The sequence below is a fragment of the Bos indicus x Bos taurus genome, chromosome 5 (genome assembly GCF_003369695.1).
Source record: "Bos indicus x Bos taurus breed Angus x Brahman F1 hybrid chromosome 5, Bos_hybrid_MaternalHap_v2.0, whole genome shotgun sequence".
Classification (NCBI taxonomy): domain Eukaryota; kingdom Metazoa; phylum Chordata; class Mammalia; order Artiodactyla; family Bovidae; genus Bos; species Bos indicus x Bos taurus.
In genome coordinates this window covers 36,696,351-36,723,527 of record NC_040080.1, presented here as the reverse complement: position 1 = coordinate 36,723,527, position 27,177 = coordinate 36,696,351, and the positions used below count along the sequence as shown (strand labels likewise).

General features: G+C 38.4%; 1 protein-coding gene across 1 annotated transcript in view; it reads left to right on the top strand.

Annotated features, from left to right (window-relative positions):
• The window catches only part of ITPR2 (inositol 1,4,5-trisphosphate receptor type 2), a 589,478-nt gene that overhangs the window by 480,874 nt on the left and 81,427 nt on the right, over positions 1-27,177 (top strand). The window contains exons 50-52 of the mRNA XM_027541575.1: positions 5,572-5,736; positions 8,952-9,147; positions 15,197-15,289. Of these exons, the coding sequence (XP_027397376.1) occupies positions 5,572-5,736; positions 8,952-9,147; positions 15,197-15,289 (454 nt within the window). The remainder of the gene's footprint in view (positions 1-5,571; positions 5,737-8,951; positions 9,148-15,196; positions 15,290-27,177) is intronic.

Here is a 27,177-nt window from a genome sequence, read left to right as displayed (position 1 = left end):
AAATTCAAATGTTTTTCTCTGTTATAAAAGCCTATCTTATAACCCAATACAGTTTTCTTCCCACCCTCTGCATTATACTTTTAGCTATGGGTACTGGAAATTAACATTAGTTTGGCAAATATAAACAGTTTTTAACAATTTGGGATAACTTAATATTTTTTCATACCATTAAACTTATTTGTAAATCTCATTTTAGTAATGATAATATTTCCAGTTGTATGGATATCATATAATTTATTTACTGCTACTGCTGCTAAGTCGCTTCAGTCGTGTCCGACTCTGTACGACCCCATAGACAGCAGCCCACCAGGCTCCCCTGTCCCTGGGATTCTCCAGGCAAGAATACTGGAGTGGGTTGCCATTTCCTTCTCCAATGCATGAAAGTGAAAAGTGAAAGTGAAGTCGCTCAGTCGTGTTTGACTCTTAGCGACCCCATGGACTGCAGCCTACCAGGCTCCTCCGTCCATGGGATTTTCCAGGCAAGAGTACTGGAGTGGGGTGCCATCGCCTTCTCTGATTTAACCATCCAATTAATTTATTTAACCATCCCATTAATTCTTATTATTCATATTTTTGGATCATTTTTATAATAATAATACAGTATATATCTGTGAAATATGTATTCTGAGTCAAAACATTCCTGTTCTCTTCGTTTTTCTCTCTCTTTGTCTCTCTCACACACACACACACACACTCTCACACTCTGTGTGTTTTTCTTATAGTATTCTCACTGAGGAACCTACTTCTGATATTCAGTTGCATAGACAGAAAACTGCTCCAGTGCTGGGAGAATACTATTAATCGCATGTGTTGAATTTAGTAAGAGACACTACTGTTTATACCACCCTTGTTTACTGTACTGTTTTGTTGACAATTTAAAAGTTTTCTTGGGTGATTTTGACTACATAACAATTTTGCCTTAGGCTTTGACAAATGGGCAACCTTATCCTGCCCATGTAACATCACTGAAATGGAAATTTTTGAATCAAATAATCTCATATTTGAGTTAGAAAGTTGATGGTTGATGAATATATGGTAAAATAGCTATATTACCATAAGCCCAGTTATCAACTGGGCTATAAGCCCAGTTGTCAAAGTCAAAATTATTATGTAGTCAAAATCGCCCAAGAAAACTTTTAAATCGTCAACAAAACAATACAGTAAACAAGGGTGGTATAAACAGTAGTGTCTCTTACTCAATTCAACCCATGCGATTAATAGTATTCTCCCAGCACTGGTGCAGTTTTCTGTCTCTGCAACTGAATATCAGACGACGAAGAATTGATGCTTTGGAACTGTGGTGTTGGAGAAGACTCTTGAGAGTCCCTTGGACTGCAAGGAGATCCAACCAGTCCATTCAAAAGGAGATCAGCCCTGAGATTTCTTTGGAAGGAATGATGCTAAAGCTGAAACTCCAGTATTTTGGCCACCTCATACAAAGAGTTGACTCATTGGAAAAGACCCTGATGCTGGGAAGGATTGGGGGCAGGAGGAGAAGGGGTCGACAGAGGATGAGATGGCTGGATGGCATCACCGACTCGATGGACATGAGTTTGAGTGAACTCCAGGAGTTGGTAATGGACAGGGAGGCCTGGCGTGCTGCAATTCATGAAGTCGCAAAGAGTCAGACACAACTGAGTGACTGAACTGAACTGAACTGAACTGATAGTTCAAGACAATAAGTTTAGTTTTGCTTTTCAATAAACAGTAGACAGTCTTCTTTTACTATAATTTATTCCTAGGATATAAATAGGAACAATGTAAGATGGGGATGGAATTACCGATCAGGAATACACAGTCAAATAACAAATAGGGTAATATAAAGGCAGCCGGAAATTTCTGGGATCACATAAAATAGCAAAATTTAAAGAACACCAGTTTGAATTCTAGAGCTATGAGGCACCTTCAGACTTATTCCCTTCTAGTCATTTCATTTTAGAAATGAGTATATACATATCCTATAGAGACCAGGAGGATTTACCAAAGTAATTAATGACAGAGACTGGAACCCAGATGGCCCAATTTCTAAGCCAGGGTCTTTCCACTATACTGTGCTGTTAAAAGTTTTGCAAAGACATATCAATTAAATGTAATGTATCTGTGAAACTATTGCTATACTGTATAATTAATTTACTTAGTTAAAATTAATGAACTTATTTTAGTGTACATTAATTAACAAATGAGCATTAATTTTGCTGTTGTAGAAGACATTCATAAATCATTTGGATGATGTGCCACTTTTAAAAGGCTGTACAGAGAGCTTACATTACTACTCTCTCTCTCCCTCACCCACCACTTTTTCTTCCCAATCTTCACATAATTTACCCCATTCTTAGTTGAAAATATTGTTGTTGTTATTCAGTCACTAAGTTGTGTCTGACTCTTTGTGACCCCATACACTGCAGCACGCTAGGCTTCCCTGTCATTCACTATCTCCTGGAGTTTGTTCAAACTCATGTCCATTGAGTTGATGATGACATCCAACCATCTCATCCTCTGTCACCCCCTTCTCCTCCTGCCCTCAATCTTTCCCAGCATCAGGGTCTTTTCCAGTGAATCAGCTCTTCACATCAGGTGGCTGAATTACTGGAGCTTCAGCTTCAGCATCATTCCTTCCAGTGAAAAATGTTGGGTTAGCTAAAAAGTTTGTTTGGGTTTTTCCATAAGATCTTACAGGAAAACTCAAACAAAACTTTTCAGTCAACCCAATATATCAAGGGCAGCTTTGAAGAATAGAGAACAAAAAAATACATGGGATATTTATGGTCATTTATATTGCATTTGTGTGCTGACTGAAAGGTTCTTTCAACAGCAGTTCAGAAGAGGATGACCTTTTTAAAATTAATTTTTATTGGAGTATAGTTGCTTTGCAGAGTTGTGTTAGTTTCTGCTGTACGCAAAGTGAATCAGCTGTGTGTTCACGTATATGCCCTCTGTTTTGGATTTCCTTCCCATTTAGGTCACTGCAGATTGAGCTATCCAGTAGGTCCTCATTAGTTATCTGTTTTATGCAGTGTCAATAGTGTGTGCATGTCAGTCCCGGTCTCCCAATTCATCCCACTCCCCCTTTCCCTCCTTGGCGTCCATATGTTTGTTCTCTATCTCTGTGTTTCTGTTTTGCAAATAAGATCATCTATACCATTCTTCTAGATTCCACATAGATGTGTTAATATACAATGTTTGTTTTTCTGAGGATGGCCTTTTAACCACCTTGCCCAGTTCCCATACTCCCCATTTATTGTTGCCCACATGGACCCTTGCCATAGAAGCAATGATTGCCTACATAATGGTATTGATAAATGAAGGACTAGTTAGACAGTGTCCAGTAGTCATGATATGAAGAAGGAGAGTGTTTTTGTAACTTCTTTATTTCCCAGCTTTCCCTAATATTCCTAATATCCTAATATTAGGGAATTCCTAATTCCCTAATATTCCCAGCTTTCATGGAAAATGCTCAATAAGACTAGTTCACAAATTTCAAGGTTATGGGCAAGAAAAACCAGCATTCAAGTTCTTTCCTACCCAAATCATTTATACTTGTACTTATTTCTTCATGGTATGAACACTTAAAAAGACCTCAAATTCCTTGTTTCTATTCTGTGCAGAAATAGGTGGCTGTCATTACCAGTACCAATTCCATCAAGAGAACAGGAGCATGTCCATCAACATCAAACTTTAGGTCAAAGTTCGGAAGAATTAACTTGAAACCAATAAGGCTACTCTTTATTTTTCATGCAAAAATGGCAGAGGCCCTTTCAGGCAGAAGTGTGTCCTTGCTTTTGCATCATTTGAGAAGTGAAATATGTTGCTCTTTTTGAGAACTTGAATTCAGTATATCCCTTTTACTTCGTATAAAGGATGTGTACATAGTTTTCGTGCCTGACTTTTTATGACTCAGTTTAAAGACACAATATATAAATAATTTGTGTGCAGCATATCATTCATCCTTATGAAAAGTCATAATTTAAATCTTTAATTTCATTTTTATTGAACTCCTTATTTCTGTTTCATATTAACGATTTGGGTGAGTGAATTAAACTTGCTCTTGGATAGTAAGCATAAAGACATCCATTAATACTGTAGCTATATTTAATAGTAATGTCAAGATATGATGATGTAACACCAGTAAAGTAAAACCTCATTTGACACTATTCAGGTTGTTAGCAAGATGATGAAATTGATAAAGTTGATTGTTGAGAGGATATTTAATTAACATGGAGCACGCTTAGGAAGGGTTTGAAACTTTTACTTGCCATGCTGTTGGTTTGGTTAACTTCACAAGGTGCAATGATAAGCCTTTTCTCATTTTATCTGTATTGATTTGGACTTCAGAAAGTTGAAGGGAAGGTTTTTCAACTTCTCAAATTTTACTTCTGTCCAAAATGTTGTTTATTCTCCTTCTTATGTTATTCATAATCATTCCATAAGACAATTTTTTTCATATACATTGAGAAATTTATGATGTTGCAAAGAGCAAGCTGTCTTCCTAAAGTTAGGTCTGGACACATAAAGACAAATATGGTGCCATTAGAAAATTTTTAAGGACTCAAGAAATGATCTGAAAGAACTAACTGAAATTTTGAAACCTGTAATTCTTTCCTTGATAACTAAATGGGAAAATTAGTCTTTCCATTGATAAATAATGCAGTGATTCTAGAACCAAAGAGATGGCACCAAGTTTATGATAGCCGTGTTCTTTGGAAATCATTGCATGGGTCATTGTTATTGCCCCAAAACCTCAGTATAAATTTCTATATTCTAAAATTATGCCACAGAAGGCAATTTTAAATGTAGTTTTAACTTAAATATTAAATATTCTGTATGATACAAAGCATAATACACACTCCAAAATGCTTACTGAATAATTACCATACATACAGCTTAGAAGATACATGCAAGTATTATATTTATTTTAATATAGATAGATAAAAATATTTATTTTTTATGAATGCAGAGTAAATTTTTAAAAATAATTTTTAATTGCTTACTTGTTTAAAATAATATTCAGTGGAGAAAATCCAGGATAAAAAAATCCAGGACAAATCTCTGGTTGCTTTCTGGAAATGTATTTTTCTGTTTCATTTACAGTATGATTAAAACATTGCATGTATTACTTTTAATATGGAAGATATAATAAGTAATATTTCAAAAGTCATTGTACTAAGGACTTCATGTGCGTTACGTATTATTTAATTCTTTGAAGAGTTCTCTGAGGTGGGAATTCCTTTATTCTGATTTTTGAGAAGAAACAAGCAAGGCCTACGGTTGCATGGCCTGGATCAGATAATAGTAGTGGGAAAGCTAGGATTTAAATTCAGGTCTGTCTTGATTGCAGAGCTGCGTCTCTTAATCACTCTTGCTCCCTTTTCCTGGAATTGCAGAGAATACAGGGTTTGTCTGTCTGGTGTTTACATGTAGATTTGTAAGCAGTGTTGAAAAATTGCAAAATGAGAAAATCATCAAAGAAAACCACAGACTTTGCAAATAATAGGTTTTGTCAATGACCTGCTGTTTTTGTGAGCTTCACCAGTATGAATAAGACAATAAAATCGAATCTTTTCCTCCCTTTAGCTTTGTAATAAAATAGTGTTTCTGGTGAGTTTTGTTGGAAATCGGGGTACGTTCACCCGAGGCTACCGAGCGGTCATCCTGGATATGGCCTTTCTCTACCACGTGGCGTATGTCCTGGTTTGCATGCTGGGCCTCTTTGTCCATGAATTCTTCTATAGCTTCCTGGTGAGTACATCTCTATGTGGACAGTCACTGCTGAAAAACATACACAATGCTGCTGCTTCTTATGCTTCTCTCTTTGATTTTTTTAAGCAGAGTCTGGCATTGAGGACAAATTATGTTATTTTTAGACTTGCCTAGGAAAATCATGCATTATTATTATTTTTAGTCTTTTTCTCTGAGATACTACATAGGTGGTGCGATTCTTTATGTACTCTCTGAGACCCAGCTCTTGACCCAGGCTGCTTTGGGTTTTAGCCACATCATATTAGCTTAGAGATTCTTGACCAAGAAGAGGGATTTATTTTCTTGATACTGAATTCATTGTATTTATTTATAATCCCAAGTATTTTGTTTATCTTTAGAATGGCATATAAATAAACTGAGAGGGAAAGCTAACAGTTAGCAAAAAGACAGTGAGTTGTTTTAAGGACAGTCTTACAGTTTCAGATTTAAAATGGCATTGTTGTTAAACTTATTTACATATGTCTATTCATTGGATGGACTTGCAGATTTTTTCTAAAGTTGGATTTTGGTTTTGGTTTTGTTTTTTTGTTGATTATTAGTTTTCCTTCCTATGTGTATGCTCTCTAGCCATAAGCCAGGAGAGGAGTCAATACAAGTATATGATGTTTTGAACAGTAGAGCATTACCAGGTTAGCATCATGATGCCATAAGAGCAATTTCTTTATATCTTTAGCTCACAACTGATGTACAGAGGAGAGCACTACCCAGTAAAATAATTCCTAATGAACAAGCTGAAGATCTAAAAACATTATCTTGACTGGTTTGCTTACATCATGAGAGGCAAATCCATAGTCTCCTGCTGCCCTGTTATCCAGAACAGCCATGTAGGAGGATTCAATAAGATGCTACATTTTCATTTACCCTAAAGCAATGGAAAGAGCTGCAGTGAAGAGTGGATTTGTCCCTTATCAACATAAGGATACAAAATTACATTCAAGGCAGTTAAGTTAGATTAGTATTCAGCAATCAAAAGTAGATTTTTTTTTTCTAATCCAGGGATGCAAATGAATATCTTCTCTGCTCTGATTCACCATAAAACTTCCATTTAAAAAAATCTGCCTATGATATTTAATAAACAAGTTATATCATGTATTATATATGATATAATAGGTTATACCCAGAACCTTTTCCTGACTGTAATATGTAAAATTTATGACAGTGTTTTTATAAAAAACACCTCCCTATTTATAAAATGGATAGGTTTAGTATGAGAGACTAATAATATCAAGACCCATTAAAGAAATAATATGAAAAGCATGTGAAATGATGTATGTAACTCTGCATTATTGAAGGAAAGGTTTTTGACAAAATAAAGGTATATTTGAATTATTATATGAGTTGTTAGTAGTAATGTTACTTTTAATTTGTGTTAACTTATTTTCTTTTTGCATTTTCCTCATCTTTCATCTTTCAAATTGTACAACACTGATGCTAATTTGTCTTCATTGGGTTGATTATAAAAGGATATATTTCATTTTCATGTTTAGGGTACTAGAAGGACATTTTATTGAATATAGTGCTAAAATAGTATTTCAATGTATTTTTAAATATTTTTATATTTAAAAAATATATGAATATGCACTCTCAGTTATGTCCACAAATGCCCGGGCATCCTTTAACCAGTAATAAAAACCACACTCTAGATTTTTCTTTCAGAAATAGAAGGAACCATTCATCTGTCTAATGTCAATACCTTTGCCTTCTCAAACTTCTGATTCCATACATATGGAATGGGGTCCCAAAATATGTATTTTTTAGCAAGCATCCCATCGGCTTCTGAAAACTAGAAACTTTCAGAAACTATCCAGAAATGAACTGGATATTTTGCCAGACCTTTTCTTTTAGCCACTGTTCAACTGAGGAAAAAATCTCCTTTCTGTCAACTAAATGTTTAAATCAGTTAAATAAGCTGGGTCAATAATTTGGAAGCTGAATAAGCATTGCTTAATTTGTCTTTATGGAAGAATATGGACTTTATTTCTAAATGTTGTAGCTCCCTCTTGAGATAAACAGATAGCAAATAGTTAAACATATGTTTTTATATTTGACCATCATAAAATATCAGTGTCTTAAAGTGAGCAAACAAGTTAATATCTTTACAGCAATTATTTGCACAGCTGCAGTTAAATTGGTAAGTAACCATATGAGCCTCAGCACTTAGAAAAACAGTGTACAAAACCTTGGTGTTTCTGAAAGGATGAGTGACACTGATAATCTAAACCAGTTCAGAAATTCTAATCATTGCCCACAGGTAGTAGAAGACAAAGCCAATTATTCCAGTGTTAAAAATACTATTCATTTCTATACTGCTATTAATGCCTTCTTTAAAGTAACTGTTAATTTATTGCTTTTAACTAGCTTTTGATAATAAACAGGTACTTTCTGATGTTTAATTTCAACATTATAACAATAAGTAAAATTTTCCTTAATGTTGACAACAGATAGCAAACACATACCTAGGTTCTTAATTAGAGCATAGATTTTCTACTACTAAATACAAAATAGATAGTAACCCATTAGAGGAAATGAATTAGCACTGTTTATTAGACTTTTGTTTCCACAAGTATATACTAAAGTAATAGATTTTGCCCTCATTCTACCTGTTTAACTAAGAAAGATGTTTACACATCTCAAATATTTTTAAATTGCATACTTTTCTATTAATATTATAGTGGGCTCATAAAATTGAATTCTTGTCATCTCACCTCTAATCCCTTAATTAAACAATACATTGAATGAATCTGTCAATTATTCATCACGTAGGTGAACATAATTCAGCATTTTCACATTAGCTATTTTACTTATTCCAGAGGCAACTGCAGAATATTAGAAAGATTAAAAAGAGGGAATAAGCAGCTAAGTTGATTACTTATAATATTATAATTCTAAATTCAAATTTGAATTTTTTGTGCTATTTCCATGTCTTAAAAAATTGATATTTTGTTGGTTAGGAAATCAACAGATGCACATTATATATTATGTTAGAGTTATCTTTATTGAAAAGCAGTTTATTAATACATTCCAACTAGAGAAGAAATGCCTATCTTGGTTCATTTTTAAGGTCTTATTTATATTGTTATTCTCTCATGGATAAACTGAAATGGCTGCATTTGTATTTGTGATTACCCTGGTATTTGTTGCTTCATTGTATTTTTTTCCCTGCTTTTGTTTTCTTTTCTTTTTTTTTCCTGTAGCTTTTTGATTTGGTATATAGAGAAGAGACCCTGCTCAATGTCATAAAAAGTGTCACACGGAACGGCCGATCCATTATTCTAACTGCAGTTCTTGCCCTCATCCTTGTCTACCTGTTTTCCATTATTGGGTTCCTTTTTCTGAAGGATGACTTCACTATGGAGGTGGATAGGCTGAAAAACAGAACTCCCATCACAGGTAATGCAGTTAATATCCTTACAGAACTCGCAGGTTTGATCCCTGGGTTGCAATGATCCCTAGAGAAAGAAATGACAACCAACTCCAGCATTCTTGCCTAGGAAACCCCATGGACAGAGGATCCTGGTGGGCTGCAATCCATGGGATGGCAAAGAGTTGGACATAGTGACTGAACATGCACAGCTTGTACATAGCTTGTTAAGAGGATCACAGATAAACACTAATGGAGGCAATGTTATCTTTCATTGCTTTGAAAACATTTTCTTATTCACTAAGAGCTCATGAGTGAAATACCCATAGGCTGTATGTTAGCTGACAGTGTATACTATTTAGGAAAATCTTTGTACAAGAAGCATCACATAAGCTCAGTCTCAGAACAGGTTTCAACAGTTGTTGACTGTACTCCAGGAGACAGTTGACAATTTCAATTCAGGGTAACTGCTTTGAGATTCTTTTCCTTCTTTCCTCCTCTTTTTCCCATTGTGGGCTATCTCTCCCAAGAATATCCAGCATCATTCACAACCATTATTTCATACATTTTTCTTACAGTACATTATATTATACTTGAATAATTGGAAAGTATAAATGCTCAAAGTATTGTCATTAATACTGTCAGAATTAAGACTGTCCATGAGTCTGTGGCTGTCAGAATTTCTGTGTGATATTTATTTTTGTTGTCTGACTGGTTAGCCATGCCCCATTTATACTCACTGTGATTCTTGAGATGTGAGGGGTGATTCTTTCTGTCTTACTTTGGATTTTTTATTTATTATTTTCCCTGATGATTTATTTTTTCCCTTTTGCCTACATTTGTTGTTTTGGTTAAATTTCATTCTTACTCTCGTTTCACTCTCCTGTTTTGCTAGATGGACATCATAGTTACTGCACTTTGCTAACAGTTTCTCTGGGTGATTCCACTGCCTGTGGATTGCAGGGAAGGGAAGCCACAAAATAACACTCTCTTTCTTCAAACCATCAAATTTAAAAGCAGGATTGAATTAGTGGTGCTTTTAAAATATGGGATAATTAAGTGGCATTTAAATCTATTAGAGTCTAAGTGATCAAAGCGTAGAATAGAAACATCATATACATAAGTTGAAAGTTATTAGACTTGAGACTGAATTTCAGACCTAGGTAGTAGTCTTTGTTCACAGCCACATTGTACATTTTCTGCTATGACCTTTCTTGTTCTTCCTTAAATGTTTCTTTATCCAGAGATTTACAGGTATAAATATTTATAGGAAAACCTCATCTGTACAAATACACCCAAAACTCCACTTGTACTAAACTGTGAATTCCTATTCTCAAAAATCTTTGTCTTAAGTATTTACTAGGCTTAATCATATTGATTTATTCAATACAGAGTAAGTCTGACCCTTGAGTGAAGTTGTTCAGTTGTGTCCGACTCTTTGTGACCCCGTGGACTGTAGCCCACCAGGCTCCTCTGTCCATGGGATTCTCCAGGCAAGAATACTTGAGTGGGTAGCCATTTCCTTCTCCAGGGGATCTTCCCAACCGAGGGATCGAACCCAGGTCTCCCGCTTTGCAGGCAGATGCTTTAACCTCTGAGCCACCAGGGAAGTCCAGGAAGCCTGACCCTTGGGCATCATAATTTCTGGATTCAAATGTATATAGTCATTATTGTTTTATGAATCTTGTAGTAAATAATTTTAATTGTGTTGTTTTAAAAGTAGGTTAGTGTCTTGAGAAAGAAAAATGGAACTGGAGGAATCAACCTACCTGACTTCAGGCTCTACTACAAAGCCACAGTTATCAAGACAGTATGGTACTGGCACAAAGACAGAAATATAGATCAATGGAACAAAATAGAAAGCCCAGAGATAAATCCACGCACATATGGACACCTTATCTTTGACAAAGGAGGCAAGAATATACAATGGATTAAAGACAATCTCTTTAACAAGTGGTGCTGGGAAATTTGGTCAACCACTTGTAAAAGAATGAAACTAGAACACTTTCTAACACCATATACAAAAATAAACTCAAAATGGATTAAAGATCTCAACGTAAGACCAGAAACTATAAAACTCCTAGAGGAGAACATAGGCAAAACACTCTCTGACATACATCACAGCAGGATCCTCTATGACCCACCTCCCAGAATATTGGAAATAAAAGCAAAAATAAACAAATGGGACCTAATTAAACTTAAAAGCTTCTGCACATCAAAGGAAACTATTAGCAAGGTGAAAAGACAGCCTTCAGAATGGGAGAAAATAATAGCAAATGAAGCAACCGACAAACAACTAATCTCAAAAATATACAAACAACTCCTACAGCTCAACTCCAGAAAAATAAATGACCCAATCAAAAAATGGGCCAAAGATCTAAATAGACATTTCTCCAAAGAAGACATACAGATGGCTAACAAACACATGAAAAGATGCTCAACATCACTCATTATCAGAGAAATGCAAATCAAAACCACTATGAGATACCATTTCACACCAGTCAGAATGGCTGCGATCCAAAAGTCTACAAATAATAAATGCTGGAGAGGGTGTGGAGAAAAGGGAACCCTCTTACACTGTTGGTGGGAATGCAAACTAGTACAGCCACTATGGAGAACAGTGTGGAGATTCCTTAAAAAACTGGAAATAGAACTGCCTTATGATCCAGCAGTCCCACTGCTGGGCATACACACTGAGGAAACCAGAAGGGAAAGAGACACGTGTACCCCAATGTTCATCGCAGCACTGTTTATAATAGCCAGGACATGGAAGCAACCTAGATGTCCATCAGCAGATGAATGGATAAGAAAGTTGTGGTACATATACACAATGGAGTATTACTCAGCCATTAAAAAGAAAACATTTGAATCAGTTCTAATGAGGTGGATGAAACTGGAGCCTATTATACAGAGTGAAGTAAGCCAGAAGGAAAAACACCAATACAGTATACTAACGCATATATATGGAATTTAGAAAGATGGTAACGATAACCCTGTATACGAGACAGCAAAAGAGACACTGATGTATAGAACAGGCTTATGGACTCTGTGGGAGAGGGAGAGGGTGGGAAGATTTGGGAGAATGGCATTGAAACATGTGAAATGTCATGTATGAAACGAGATGCCAGTCCAGGTTCAATGCACGATGCTGGATGCTTGGGGCTGGTGCACTGGGACGACCCAGAGGGATGGTATGGGGAGGGAGGAGGGAGGAGGGTTCAGGATGGGGAACACATGAGAAATAAAGGAATAAAAAAATTTTTTTAAAAATTAAAAAAAAAATAAGAAAAAAAAATAAAAAAAAAAAAGTAGGTTAGTGTCATTATATTATGGATATATTTTCCTTAGAAATATTATATTTTAAAGTCTTTTATGTCTTTTTTTTTTTACAAAATAAGTAGACTGAAACTAAAATGTCAAGATCATCACTAAAAATAATTATATGTTTATATGAAAACTGTTAAATAAAGCATTTGTAAATGCTATACAAATCTAGCACTCAAAACCAGCTAACTAAGTTAAACTTTTGATTCTTCAAAGACTGAGAGCTTTTTGTTTCATAGAGAGTGTGTGTATGTGATACCATTTCCTTGGAAAATCACTCATATTTACGTTGTTGTTCATTGTTCAGTCACTCTGTCATGTCCAACTCTTTGCGACCCCATGGACTGCAGCACGCCAGGCTTCCCTGTCCTTCACTAACTCCCAAAGTTTGCTCAAAATCATGTCCATTGAGTTGGTGATGACATCCAACCATCTTATCCTCTGTCTCCCCCTTCTCCTGCCCATAATCTTTCCCAGCACCAGGGTCTTTTCCAATGAGTCAGTTCTTCGCATCAGGTGGCCGAAATAATGGAGCTTTGGCTTAATTTCTAATTCTGTATATTATGGCTGTTGATACATAGCATAAAGTTTATCTTTCAGTTATTAAACACTATTTTCTCCCAGAGTTGAGTGAAATTGTCAAAGATACACATCTGGAGAGCAAGTGAAATTGGGAGTATATAAATACACAACCCTTCAGGGAATGTGAAGAGTCAGGGAGCAAAGAGGAGGTTGAGATTCTAGAGTGAATGACAGGAGCATCACAGGCACGTGGGAGAACAGGGGACCGATAATTTGCCAATGGCCTTGGGAATTCAGCACAATGCAGATCCCACCTTTGGCACCAGTAGAATCTGACTCTCTAGGTGCAGGAGGCTCCATCTGACAGTGTTCAGGGGAATCCACATGTTAGGTGAGCCCAAGGAGTTGGAGAGAAAGTGGTGTTGCCAGGTGGAGGGTCCGGAGTCTCCCCTGCTATCCCTCTTCCCTCTCCTCAGCACTGGCCTCCTATCTCTCAACCTCCTTTCCTCTTCCCAGAAAACTGTAGAAACTTCCCAGATGGCTTCAGATGGCATCCTCTCTTCTGCTCGTCCATGTCATTCATTGCAGCCATGGCTCTGGTTCTGTGTCTTATGCATTCAGAACCTTGCTGGATCCTGGGCTGGCTGTGGAATGCTTTGTTTAAAATCCTTAGCCTGGAAGCTCTGCCTCGTCTGTGCCTTTGCGGTGCCCCTTTTCATAACAGCTGGTTCCCGGAACTGCAACCTTTGCTCTCTACCTATGTAAATCCTATCTCCTCGAGATGGATCTTTTTCTGAAAAGCTTTGTATTTTCCTTTTTAGAATTCCCTTCTCCCTCTCCTGATGTACTCCTTCACTTCACCTGTACTTCACTTCCTTTATTCAGCTATAACTATGTCTGTATGTCTCTGTGTTCCCTAATGTGGGTTCTTCAAGGCCCCAACTCTGAGCCCTCAGAGCCTAGCACAAAGTGAGTAAATATTTACTAATTTAAGGGAATGGCTATAAGGGACACTCAGGAACCTCACCTCTCTTTCTCTGACCACCTGACTCACACTACACCAGTGATATACCTGCCAAGCTGCCCCAGTCAGGGTGCGGGGAGAGACAGAGGTGAAATCGGCGACCTCCTTCCTCATAGACCCCAGCGCTCTCATCTCCAGGGCTTGTGTCAGCAGCAAACCCAGGCCTAGTCCCTCTCCTCATCACATGACCGAACTCCAGCCACCATTCTCCATTTCCACCCTCTCCTCATTAAACAACCAGGCTAACCTTGCGGGGGTGCTGCCCTGAAATGCACTTGAATGTTTTTTCAGTGTATGAAAATGAACGGATGGAAGAGGAAATGGCAGCCCACTCCAGCATTCTTGCCTGGGAAATCCCCTGGACAGAGGAGCCTGGCAGGCTACAGTCCATGGGGTCACAAAGAGTTAGATACAACTTAATGGTTAAACAACCAAGAAGACAATAAACGAAATGTGCTTAAAGGGGAAAAAAAAAAAAAAGTGAACCAAATCCTCTCCCTGTATCTTCTGGACTTTCCTTGATGGCTTCATCAAGGAAAATAAATGGGTTTGAGAGGAATGAACCTCTTCACTTTGTTACTAACAGCAAACTATGTGAAACTTTTTTATGTGGAGAAGAAGGTTGCTATTTTCTGTTACATCTGGGCCAGGGAGGTAGGTGGTAAGCCAGCAAGCAGATGGATCCTTGGGGACTAAGGACAAAAAGGAAGATCCGGAAAGGGATCTGGCAGATGATTCTCGCTTCCTTGAGATACTTTATGCCCTGTGCCCAGGAGCCCACATTTTACAGTTAGAGCTGCCACCTCCAGCCATGGGCATCAGTGGCTGAGAGCTCATGGGGGTGCCAACGACCCTGGGGGACCGTGTTGCTGGCATTTCCAAGTCACAGCCCTGAATGCATTTGGCCATGGGAAACTTGTTATACAGGGTGGTTAGCGCCTACAGAATTATTAATACTTTATCTCAGCCACTTTAAAAAGACAGAAAAGGCTTTTAGTGGGTTGGTCCAAGAACCTATTCTCTATTTATAAAATTGCTTCAGTAGGCAAAACTGTATTCAGAGTTCCACACTAACTTAACCAAAACCTTTAGGAAGGCAGCTAATTTGGAGTAATAGTGCCTTTTATGTGTGTGCCTTTGTAATTTATGCTCACTTCTTGTCACTTGTATATTCACCTCTTTACCCTGTCTCTGCTATGTGTTCTCAGGTAGCAATGCAGTTCCTACGATGACTTTAACTTCAATCCTGAGTACGTGCGAAAAGGACAACTGCTCACCTACAATACCAGCTTCAAATACAGGTTTGTAAAAGGGGCTCCAGGACAGCATGAACTCAATGATTCTGAAGTTATGTTTAGTTGATTAAAGTTATTACAGCTTGAGGCTTCCCTGATGGCTCATTCGATAAAGAATCCACCTGCAATGCAGGAGACCAGGGTTCAACCCCAGGATTGGGAAGATTCCCCTGAAGTTAGAAAGTTGCTCTGAAAATTTCATGGTGAGTTGAAATAGAATGGAGGGTAAAAGAACCTAAAAGTTTCAAACTAGAGAAAGGATTCTCATATCCAACATTTTGTATTCTCACCCTGTTCTTTATATAATTTCTAATCATGAGAATTTTTCAGATTTACTCTGTGGTACATACTGCTAAAAATGCTGTTACTATATTGCAAAACCACACTGCACTAAGCAAGACCCTTTCCACTGTTTAGCCTTTCACTAAGAGTGTATTACTTTTAACAAAAGAATCCATCCATTAACAAAGAATGGAAAAGCATGGGTTTAGAACTCAAAAGGCTTGGTTATAATTCCTGACCTGTCGCTTTCTAGATTTAGGTCTTGTATATATTATGTAAATTTCCTAGATTTTGTTCAGATGGCTTGTCCTAACAGAGAGGAAGGAAGGAAGGGAGGCAGGCAGGGAGATAAGGAGGTAATAGATAGATATATAGATAGATAGATAGATAGGGCTTATGATATTTTCTTGCCTGCAAGGAACAAATGTAACCATACATACAAAAATTTTTTTAAACTGTACATTGTCCTCTTAGGATGTGGCAGGAATTTGGAAACTAGGGCATATGTGAAATTTAATGAATTGTAGAAGGAATTAGTGATCTATTTCCAGAAGCAGCAGAGATTTAGGAAGTGTTTAGATATTTCAAGAGTTCTATATATAAAAAAGGAATGGATTTAATCTCTGTGATATATACAAAAGGTAAAATTGGACTCAGAGAAAGTGAGGGAAGCAAGAGTTAAACACAGCATAAGGATGGATTTCCTCCCTTCCATCCAGAAGGACATTGTTTAGTCATAACAATAGAGGATTTTTCCCCAAGTTGCTTCTTACCATATAAGGTCACACTATTGCTTGAAGCCCAACAAAAACGAACAATCCCTTCTACTGACTGAATGTTTCATTCTCTATGACCTAAAGGGCGAGTTAAACACATTCATATGTTCCATTGTGCTTTGAAGGTGGCTCAGTCGTAAAGAATCCGCCTGCCAGTGCAGGAGATACAGGAGATGCAGGTTTGATCCCTGGGATGGGAAGATCCCCTGAAGGAGGGCAGGTCCCTGGGTTGGGAAGATCCCCTGGAGGAAAGCATGTCAACTCACTCTAGTATTTGTGCCTGGAAAATCCCATGAACACAGAAGCCTGGTGGGCTACAGTCCATAGTGTCGTAAAGAGTCAGACATGGCTGAGCAAGCACGCACGTGTATGTTCCATTCCCATGTGCCAGCAGCTCTAAGCACTGTGAGCAGAGACCACCCGGACTTCTTTTCTCCCTGACCTCCTGGGTACCCAGTTCAGGCCTATAAACCACAAACCAGTTTGTTCTCTCTTTGTGTAGCTTTACTGTGCTCTGCAGTTTCTGAAATCCCATTACATGCCTCCTCAGGCTTGTACACCTCCAATCTCTTCATTCTTGCCTATGTATTATGGCCATGACTCGTCATGTAACACTCCAAGGCAAGAGGTTGAATGGGGTGATCATTTTCAGGATAGTGCAATTTGCAGTCACACCACACTCTTGACCCATATTTGACTGACTCTCAGTTAAAATGCTGTTCTTCAGTGGTTCAGCTATCAAGCCATAAATGCCTATTCTGTGGTCACGTAATTGGGAGTTTGGGATTTCAAGTATAAAACCATGCATTTATATTTATATATTTCTGCCAACCCATAGCCCCAGGCTGTCCCAGTTTTCCCTGTGAATAGAGGAGGGGCGTCTTGACCAGATGGTCTCTAGGTTTCAGGTCCCTTCCAGTGCTCACGTGCCATGAGCTCATGGTGTCCTAATGAATCCTGATTCTGTTAAGCAGTATATTCATTCTCTCTCATGTCATCGTCAAGTCTGATAAGCTCTAAAACAGGGGTTAGCAAACTTGGCCCATGGGGAAATCTGAGAAAAAAACATGTCAAATGTCACTTGTTTCTGTACAGCTCTCAGGCTAAGAATGTTTGCAACTGAATTCATTGACTTTATTTATAGTCTCAAATATTGTTATGTGTCTTTAGAATGGCATATAAATAAAATAAGAGGGAAAGTTAACTCAGCAAAAAGAGAATGAGTATTTTTAAGGACAGTCTTAAAGTTTCATATTTAATATGTAGCTTTTGTTAAACTTATTTGCATTAAAGTGTTTTTTTTCCTTTAAAGAAAAAGATGCATTGGAGACTATATGTAACACACAAGGCCTAAAATATTTGTCTTGTGGCTCTTAACAGAATAAATTTTGCCAGCCTCTAGAAGATTTTCACAAAAGGTGCTAGAAATGTTACATGGAGACAATGCTAAGAACAGAGTCCTTGGCGTGCAGCCACTGAAAACAAACTTTCAGATTGTTGTAGGCACGTTTTGTGCATCATTCACCCACAAAGAAATCTGTCTTAAATAAACTACCATTTAGCCCATGTTCCTCTGTCTTTAAAAAAAAATATATGACATGAGGCTACTTCTTAATGCCTCCTTGCCAAAGCCTGGATACGTAAAATCTGCCAGTATTCTCAATTTGAGGTTAGTCAGAACCCATATTGTCTTTCTTTTGATCCTGACTCCTTCCCACATTATCCTTTAAATGACATCCCTTATCTGGGGGAATCAGCATTAATCTTATTTGTCATAGTTTGCAGAGTTTATCATAATCTCAAGTTCAGGTCTGTAGATGTTTCTCTTCTCTTGCCATTATCCATGATTCAAAAAAATCACAGACAGCTATTTCAAAGATGTAGACCTAGTTTAAGTAGCTGGCTAAATTTAAATCGCTCTTGGGATCTTTCGGCTACCTTGAACATCAATTTATTGTCTTAAGTACTTGTTACTTCTTCAATTCAACATTCTTTCTCCTTGACCGAATATGAAAACAAGTATGTTAAAAAATTTACTTTCTTGTTAGCAAAAGTATTTTAACAACATGATCTCAAGTAGAGTGGCCAGGCAAGAAAGAATACTGGATTGGGTTGCCATTTCCTCTTCTAGAGGATCTTCCTGACCCAGGGATCGAACCCACTTCTGCTGCATCTTCTGCACTGGCAGATGGATTGTTTACCACTGTACATTGGCACAGGGGGCTGGAAAATTCTTTGCTGTGGGGACTGTCTTGCGCATTGCAGGATACTTAGTAGCATCTCTGGTCCCTCCCCTCTAAATGCCAGTAGTATTCCTGCCTTGTTACTGTTGCTATTCAGTTGCCAAGTCGTGTCCAGCTCTTTGTGACCTCATGGACTGCAGCAGGCCACATCTCTCTATCCCTCACCATTTCTCAGAGTTTGCCCAAGTTCATGTCCATAGAATGTGATGCCATCCAACCATCTCATCCTTTGTTGCCCTCTTCTCCTTCTGCCTTCAATCTTTCCCAGCATCAGGGTCTTTTCCAATGATTGGGCTGTTTGCATCAGATAGCCTAATTATTAGAACTTCAGTTTCAGTATCAGTCCTTCCAGTGAGTATTCAAGGTTAATTCCCTTTATGAAAAGGAAAAAAAAATTTTTTTTTCCTTTTTTAAAAAACAAATATACTGAAACAGTGGTTTGATTTTAAGAGGAAAATATTGGTTTGTCAGTAAACCAACAAAGAAACTGGTGTTCCTCCTGCCAGAGTTTATAAGGGAGGCTGACCCAGCACAGCAGCTGAGCATCAGTGGTGCTTGTCCACCACTCAGCATCCAGAAGCTCTAAGGTGCAGTGTGAGAGCCGTGGGAGCCCACTTGCCAAGAATGAGGTCCTCCAGGTCATACATGGGCGCACACATCCCAGGATGTGGCTGTCCAGCTCTGTGCAAGTCTGCGAATTTCAGGCTTTTGTCAGTTCCCCAGGCCTTGTTGTAGATGCTCAGCCAGGTATTCTGGTGTCATTGTTTCACATATTCTCACTAAATGTGATATTTTGACCTTAACATTTAACACAATGAAGTATTTTTGTAAATTAGAAATTAAGCCAAATCAGTACAGATCCTCAGTGATGACAGTGATATATTAATAATTATGAAAACCTTGTGTATTCATTCATTTATCCATACAACAACATTTGTTGAGTCTCTATTATGGGCCAGCCATTGAATAAAAGATAATCCTGGACATTATGGAATTTATAAAATAGTGAGGGAAGCAAAGTTGCAAAATATGGAACTATGTATGGTGCTATGATAGGTAATCACAAGAGAGCCTGGCTGTTGACAATCAGAGAAGCCCTTCTGAGGAGGGATTATTTACACTGAGATTTGGAGGATAAAGGGGGCCAGTCAGGCCAAGAGGAAGAAAAAGCCATCTAGACTCAGGGAACTGCATAAATGAAGGCCTTGAGGCATGTTCAAGGATAGAAAAATGATACTAACTATCCTCATATTATAGGTAGAAACACTGAAGGACAGAGCCATTCAGTAAGATCACAGCTAGTAAATCAATTTAGATCTCTGATTCAAGGCCTATGTTCCAGCCTTCTAAATTTTATCACCTCCTAATTAAAGGATTAATCTCTACAAATTATTTATTTCCTAGCCAAAATTTAGAGATTGTTATAATTCTGCCTACCACATTGCCTTTCCCCTAAGAGTGCTTAGATTTTCTTTATGCATATTGTCTTCTGAGGCAATTTCTTAAAAAATAAATCTTCTCTCTTATGTGTTTATCAACTGGAGTTAATGCTCTCACCTGTCCCCCTGGCCTGAGGATGCTTGGCAATGTCTGGAGACATTTCTGGTGGCCATGACTCTGGGAAGAGTCCTACTGGCATTTAGAGGGTAGGGACCAGAGATGCTACTAAGTATCCTGCAATGCGCAAGACAGTCCCCACAGCAAAGAATTTTCCGGCCCCCTGTGCCAATGTACAGTGGTAAACAATCCATCTGCCAGTGCAGAAGATGCAGCAGAAGTGGGTTCGATCCCTGGGTCAGGAAGATCCTCTAGAAGAGGAAATGGCAACCCAATCCAGTATTCTTTCTTGCCTGGAAAATTCCATGGACAGAGGAGCCTGATGGCTCCAATCCATGTGGTCGCAAAGAGTTGGGCACAACTGAACACAGCACAAATGTCAATAGTATTAAGACTGAGAAACCCTGTTCTGTCATAAATCCTGTTTGGATACTGGTTTATATTATAGCTCTGAATGCACATGAATAAAAGATTTCCCACAGTACCACTATAACCCGTCACTTTTACCTACTACATTATACAGAGAACAGAACTTTTCCTTTTTCCCTATGGACAGATGGGGACAGTTCTTCCAGGCATAGCACCCCAGGGGCAGAGTCTCCATTTTTTTAGGCTGGACCTGAGCTAGAAGTTGTAGGGAAAGCTGGGTATGATTTTGCAAGGAAAGCTCCCAGAGTAGGGAGGAAAGAATCCTGCAGGGATTTCAGCACTGGAGGTGTGATAGAGAGGCTGGTGGGAGATAGAGTTGGTGGCCATAGCTGTTCATCATTAGGGATCATTCCTAAATGAGTATTAAAAGCTACAGGAAAGCTTGTATTAATCTCCTTTTCCTTCTGTGCCCTTTTTACATTTGACATGGTAAGTGATGAAATCCATTTGATTGAAAATGGATTTGATCTTGGAGCCCTGGCCACCTTGAAATTTTGGCCACATGTGTTTAACTGCAAAAGTAGAATGAAAGCTAGAACCTGGGGTTTGTTGTCCAGCATGTGTCACTTAGATTTAAAAATAACTTTGCTATGTGTAAGACCAGGATGAAATTTTAATTTGCAAGCCCTAGTGTGCATTTGTGAAGGTTTTGGTTTGTCACCTAGTGGACAGCAGGTCCACATTACAGAAGACCCAGACACACACAGGAGCATGATAACAAGCCTCGCGGGGAGTGGGAGGCTGAGCTGCCAGCTCCTGGGGAAGCTCCACGAACGTGGGTAGGGTCATTGTCCCAGAGGCAGCAAATCCTCATGGCAGCTGGCAACCAACTGTGGTTGAATAAAGAAACAAAAAACCTTTTATTTGCTGCAGACCTCCCTGACTTCCTGGAAAAAAAAATTCTCTTTTTAAAAAAAAAAAACTGATTTTCAAAAAAAGTAAGATTTTTTTGAGGCAAGAGCTGGACATGGCTGAGCATGTGCATATGCATATTATATATATAATATGCGTGTGTGGGTGTTAAAGCCTCTTCAGTAATGTCCAACTCTGTGCAACCTGTGGACTGTAGCCTGCCAGTCCCCTCTGTCCATGAAATTTTCCAGGCAAGAATACTGGAGTGGGTTGCCATGCTCTCCTCCAGGGAATCCTCCTGACCTAGGAAACGACTCACATCTCCTGCAGCTCCTGCATTGCAGGCAGATTCCTTATTCCTGAGCCACCAAGGAAGCCCTATATATGATATATATTGCAATTATTTTCTAAATTCAAATCATTTGAATAGACAGGAAAAAGAGGACGTTAACAGATGTCCAACATCTATGGGTTATTCACATTTAATATATTCTGGTATTTTACTGTAATAAAAAAGACTGATGAATAGCAGAAACCAGTCAGTCTTTATATTGCTCTACATTTTGTCTTCCTACTGGGTGTCCAGCGTTTTCATTTTTTTTTTCCCTAATAGTTTTTTTAAATCAAGGCCAACACACATGAAGTTCTCAATTGTACTCATAGTTTCTTTTTTTTTTTTAATTTTATTTAATTTTTAAACTTTACATAATTGTATTAGTTTTGCCAAATATCAAAATGAATCCACCACAGGTATACATGTGTTCCCCATCCTGAACCCTCCTCCCTCCTTTACCATCCCTCTGGGTCATCCCAGTGCACTAGCCCCAAGCATCCAGTATCGAGCATCGAACCTGGACTGGCATCTCGTTCCGTACATGATATTTTACATGTTTCAATGCCATTCTCCCAAATCTTCCCACCCTCTCCCTCTCCCACAGGGAGACTGTTCTATACATCACTGTCTCTTTTGCTGTCTCGTACACAGGGTTATTGTTACCATCTTTCTAAATTCCATATATATGCGTTAGTATACTGTATTGGTGTTTTTCCTTCTGGCTTACTTCACTCTGTATAATAGGCTCCAGTTTCATCCACCTCCTTAGAACTGATTCAAATGTATTCTTTTTAATGGCTGAGTAATACTCCATTGTGTATATGTACCACAGCTTTCTTATCCATTCATCTGCTGATGGGCATCTAGGTTGCTTCCATGTCCTGGCTATTATAAACAGTGCTGCAATGAACATTGGGGTAACGTGTCTCTTTCCCTTCTGGTTTCCTAGTTTCAAATATATCTCAGTGGCAATCTGTTGCTTTCCAAGAAACCATAAAAAAGAAATAATTGTTACAGCAGAAAAATGGCATTAGTAAACACTCTTATTCAAGCATGTCCAGTATTAAAAAAATTTACAGACTAACACCTCAGATCAGGGGAATTATTTCAGAGTCAATAGGATATATTTTTATTTCTTTTCTCATATGAAATATTCCTATTAGGAATTTAAAAAAATCCTTCGTAATACTACTAAACTGAAAATGAGGATAATTTAACCTCATATTATTCAAGTACAGAATTTGTTGATTGTATTAAAACTATAGCTTTGCATGAGATTTGACATCCATCTATCAATAAGATTGCAATTATGATACCTAGAATTTATTACACCCTAAATACATGCCAAGCAGTGTTCTAAGTTACTTACATGAATATACTTAGTTCTTAAAATGTATCCACGTGAAAGTCTATTTCCATTAAGTTTTCCTTTCTGCATGTAAACAACTATGTCCTCTCACTTCTTTTAGAACCATCTGTTTTTCATCATTCCCCCTTTGCCATCATTAGTTCAATCATTGTTCTTATAACTGGAATCTTTTTCTTATTACCATCTAGTCTCTTTTTTCTTATAAACACTTTTGGGTCTTAATTGAATCTTCTTTAAGCATTCGCTTATCCCCCCCCAAAACTAATATCCTATTAATCTCTTTCCTTGCAGTACCAACTTTTTCTCTAAAAACAATTGATGTACACTCTCTCCTTCAATTTCTGAATCAACTCTCTTCTCTTCCACTATTTGCCATCTTCCTATTGTTTCCTGATGACCTAATTGTTAAATCCAGTGACCTTTTCTTCTTTCTCCTTGCCTTTGACCCTTGTGTAATTTTGATGTTTTTTGTTATTCCCTTCATCTTTAAATTAGTGTCTTCCTTAATTTTGAATCACAGTACATCATAGCTCTCTTGTCCTCTCTAGCCTTTTAAAATGTTTTCTCATTTTCATATCCCATAAACAAAGATCCTCTTAGATTCTTCCCTTGTCTTCATCAAAACACAAGCATCCAATTCCTCCTCCCTAAGTTTCTGTTTCTGTGTTTAATGAGACCATCCTTTCCCAAGTGACCGCTGCCTGGAAGCTTCAGTCTGGTGCTTAACGTTGCCATCTCCTTCCTATCGAGTCCCCCTAGTTCCTGTTCTTTCATCCTTTTTATTCTCACAGCCATTACTCTAATTCAGACTCATAGCACTTCATGCCTGAATTATTGCAACTGCCTCCTAAGTGGTCTTCCTACATCTAGTCATTCTCTCCTCTTCAGTTCACCCACTATATCACTGCTAAGACCACTTGTCAGAAATCACTGCTTTGAATAGTTTCTCCCCTACCCCAACTTAAGATCGCCACAATCCTCCATTGCCTGCCAGCTAAAATCCAAACTCCTTAGAGCTTTCAGAGAGCTCCCAGTTTATCTCCAGCCATATCTTACACTCCTCTACATACTGCTATTCATCTTTAAGCAAAATTTTTTTTTTAACTCTGGGGCTCTCTGTCCATGCCTTGTGAAATGCCAATCTCCTGCTGTCTTACTCTATTGAATAGTCACGGCAAACTCAGTATCTGCATTAATTAAAAGGGCTCCCCTCTCATTATCCTTATTATTAAAAGTTCTCTCTCTGTTTTGATCTCTTTGTGCCACTCGTGTGGCTTTTATCATGTGTTAATTTGTCTGGTTATTTAAGTCCATGTTTTATCTCATACTATTTTGCCGACTAGATGGTGAATCACCTTCCTTCTGTATGAAATTCTCCAGTGCCTCCTCATAGCTTTCTGTATAAAGTTTAAACTCTTCACCTGGGTGTATGATTCTTGCAATAATCTGGCCCCTACCTGCTTCTCTTCTTACAGCTCCCATATTCATCTGTATACCCCAGAGGCCCAGCCATTCCTGGTCTACTATGTTTTTTGGGGGGTGGGCTGCACTAGCAGCATGTTAATCTTAGTTCTGCAATCAGGAATAGAAACCACATCCCTTCCATTGACCGTACGGAGTCTTAACCACTGAACCACTAGGGAAGTCCCAAAGCCCAGCCATCCCAATCCATGTGTCATTCCGCAAACACTCCAGATACTTTCATGCCTGTTTGCCTTTGCTCATCCCATTTTATGTGCCTGGTATGTCTTCATTCATCTTATTGACGAAGGATGCCCCTCTTTCAGTAGTCAACCCAGGTGCCACCTTCTCTAGGATGCTGTCCATGACGCCCCAGCCCATGAGATGCATATCTATCCTGCTTCCTTGGTACCCAGGCCTTGCCTTTGTTCGTATGCTGACCTGTGTTTCCTAGAGGACCATGAGTTTCCTGGGGGTTGCAACACTTTCATCTTCTCACCTATATTTCCAGTGCCTAGCCCAGGGGCTCTTGATGAAGTGAAATGAGGCAGGCTTGGCATGGGGAAAGCCAGCTGGTTATGTAGGTAAGTCTCCACCAGGTGGCATTTACTTAGGTGAGTTCACCATGACTCAGGGCCTGGCTCTCAGCCTGAATGCCCGGGAGCTTGGCTCAACAAATCGTGAATAGATCCATCTCATAAAGGTAGAAACTTATTATCCACACTCACAGAGCCTGCTATGTGAAATCAGCATGCTTATGCACTAGTTATGAAGTGAGTGGACTGGGCTTTTGCTGGCATTGACCCTGACCTGGGCACTCTGCCTTTGTTTGCATGTCACACAGGAAGCCAGTTCTCCTCATGTGTTGGCGGCCAATCTATTTTACTTCACAATGGCTAATCACGTGAGTTGCGTGTGGATTGTACTGGCTCGCCTCCCAAAGAACAAACAACCTCACTTCTCAATTATTGGGGAGAAATGGGCGCACTTTCCTGTAGCTTCTGTGAACTGATTAACCCACATGTAATAAGTCTTTAGTAAACACTGGTGTCGTATGATCAGGCAGTTGCTGATTAGATAAATAAAAGCCACTAGATAGAAAATTATTTGAAAGTCTAACCGTGGCAAAGTAGCATAAGACATACTACACAAGATGGCACTGCTGGAAAACCATATTTCTCTTCAAAATTTCCTTTACCTCTTTTACATGTTTCTAACTTTTCTTCACATGCCTCTTGCCATCACCACCACCAGGCACTGGGACCTAGCCAAGCACTTTGCACACTGAGCTTTCTCTCTGTCTTCTCTGCCTTGCTTGTCTCTTCTGCTGCTCTGACGGCTGTCACCACAAGCTTCCCCTCCTCCACATCTATTCTGTCTCCAAAAGCAGTTTCATTTCTTCCACTTTCTAAGTCAGAATATGCCTTGATGCTCACCTCTGAGGTTCACGGTCCAGCGCAGGCTCTGCCAGTATCTTCAATGCCACATTTAGTGCTTGCCCACCTCTGACTTCCGCCCTTCTCTCAAGGTGTATGTTCTGCTTTTTTTATTTTTATTTTTTGCTGTTCAAAGCAAATTTATTTATTGTTCCTAATCAACACTATTAATAAATCCGGGATTCTGTATGTTATGGATTTTTCTTAACCACTAGATAGGTCAGAATTAGAATAAATGGTGAGCAGTGGGGTATGAAAACGTTTGATTTTTCAAGGGAGTCATATTTTTCCATCAGTTCCACTTCAGAATATTTTACTATGTATTTTTCCCCTCATCTTTCTGATTTTGAATTTCACTATGTAACTGATTTTAAAAAACAAACGAACTGGTATTCCACTATGGAGAACAGTATGGAGGTTCCTTAAAAAACTAGGAATAAAACTATCATATGACCCAGCAATCCTGCTACTGGGCATATACCCTGAGATGTATGTTTTAGAAAGAAACAACTCTGAGTAAAGGGAAAATACCAGATCCGCCATCCATGTGATGTTAAAGTCAGCTTACAAGAAGAAAGCCAGCCTTTCATAACAAAGTACCAAAGAAACTATAATGGATCATGTACACAAAATTAGAAGGATTCTTTTCCCTTTGGTAGTGGTGATTTTTACACTCACACCATAACATGCAGACTGGCTACATAATTCCAAAATTCAGCACCATTATGGTTTTTTAATCTAACGAGAAAAATACATTTCTTCTCACTTCTCAATTTAAGACATCTTGATTCTAATTCCCAACTTGGTGTGAACTTTTTATAATTTTAAATGACTGAGAGATTACTACCAATTTTAGTAATTTTATCTTAAAAAAAATAAAACTAGAAATTTTTCTGTCACATAGTAATTTTTTTCCTCTCTCTATTTGTCCCTGAATATTTTCACATCTGGAGGAGGACTTGGCAACCCACTCCCGTATTCATACCTGAAGAGTCCCATGGACAGAGGAGCCTGGCGGGCTATGGTCTCCATAGAGTCACAAAGAGTCAGACACGTCTGAAGTGACTTAGCATGCACATGTTCGCATAAACACATTCACATAAAGTAAATTATTCACATGAAACAAATTGTTCACATCAATGCATTGTAGCACTG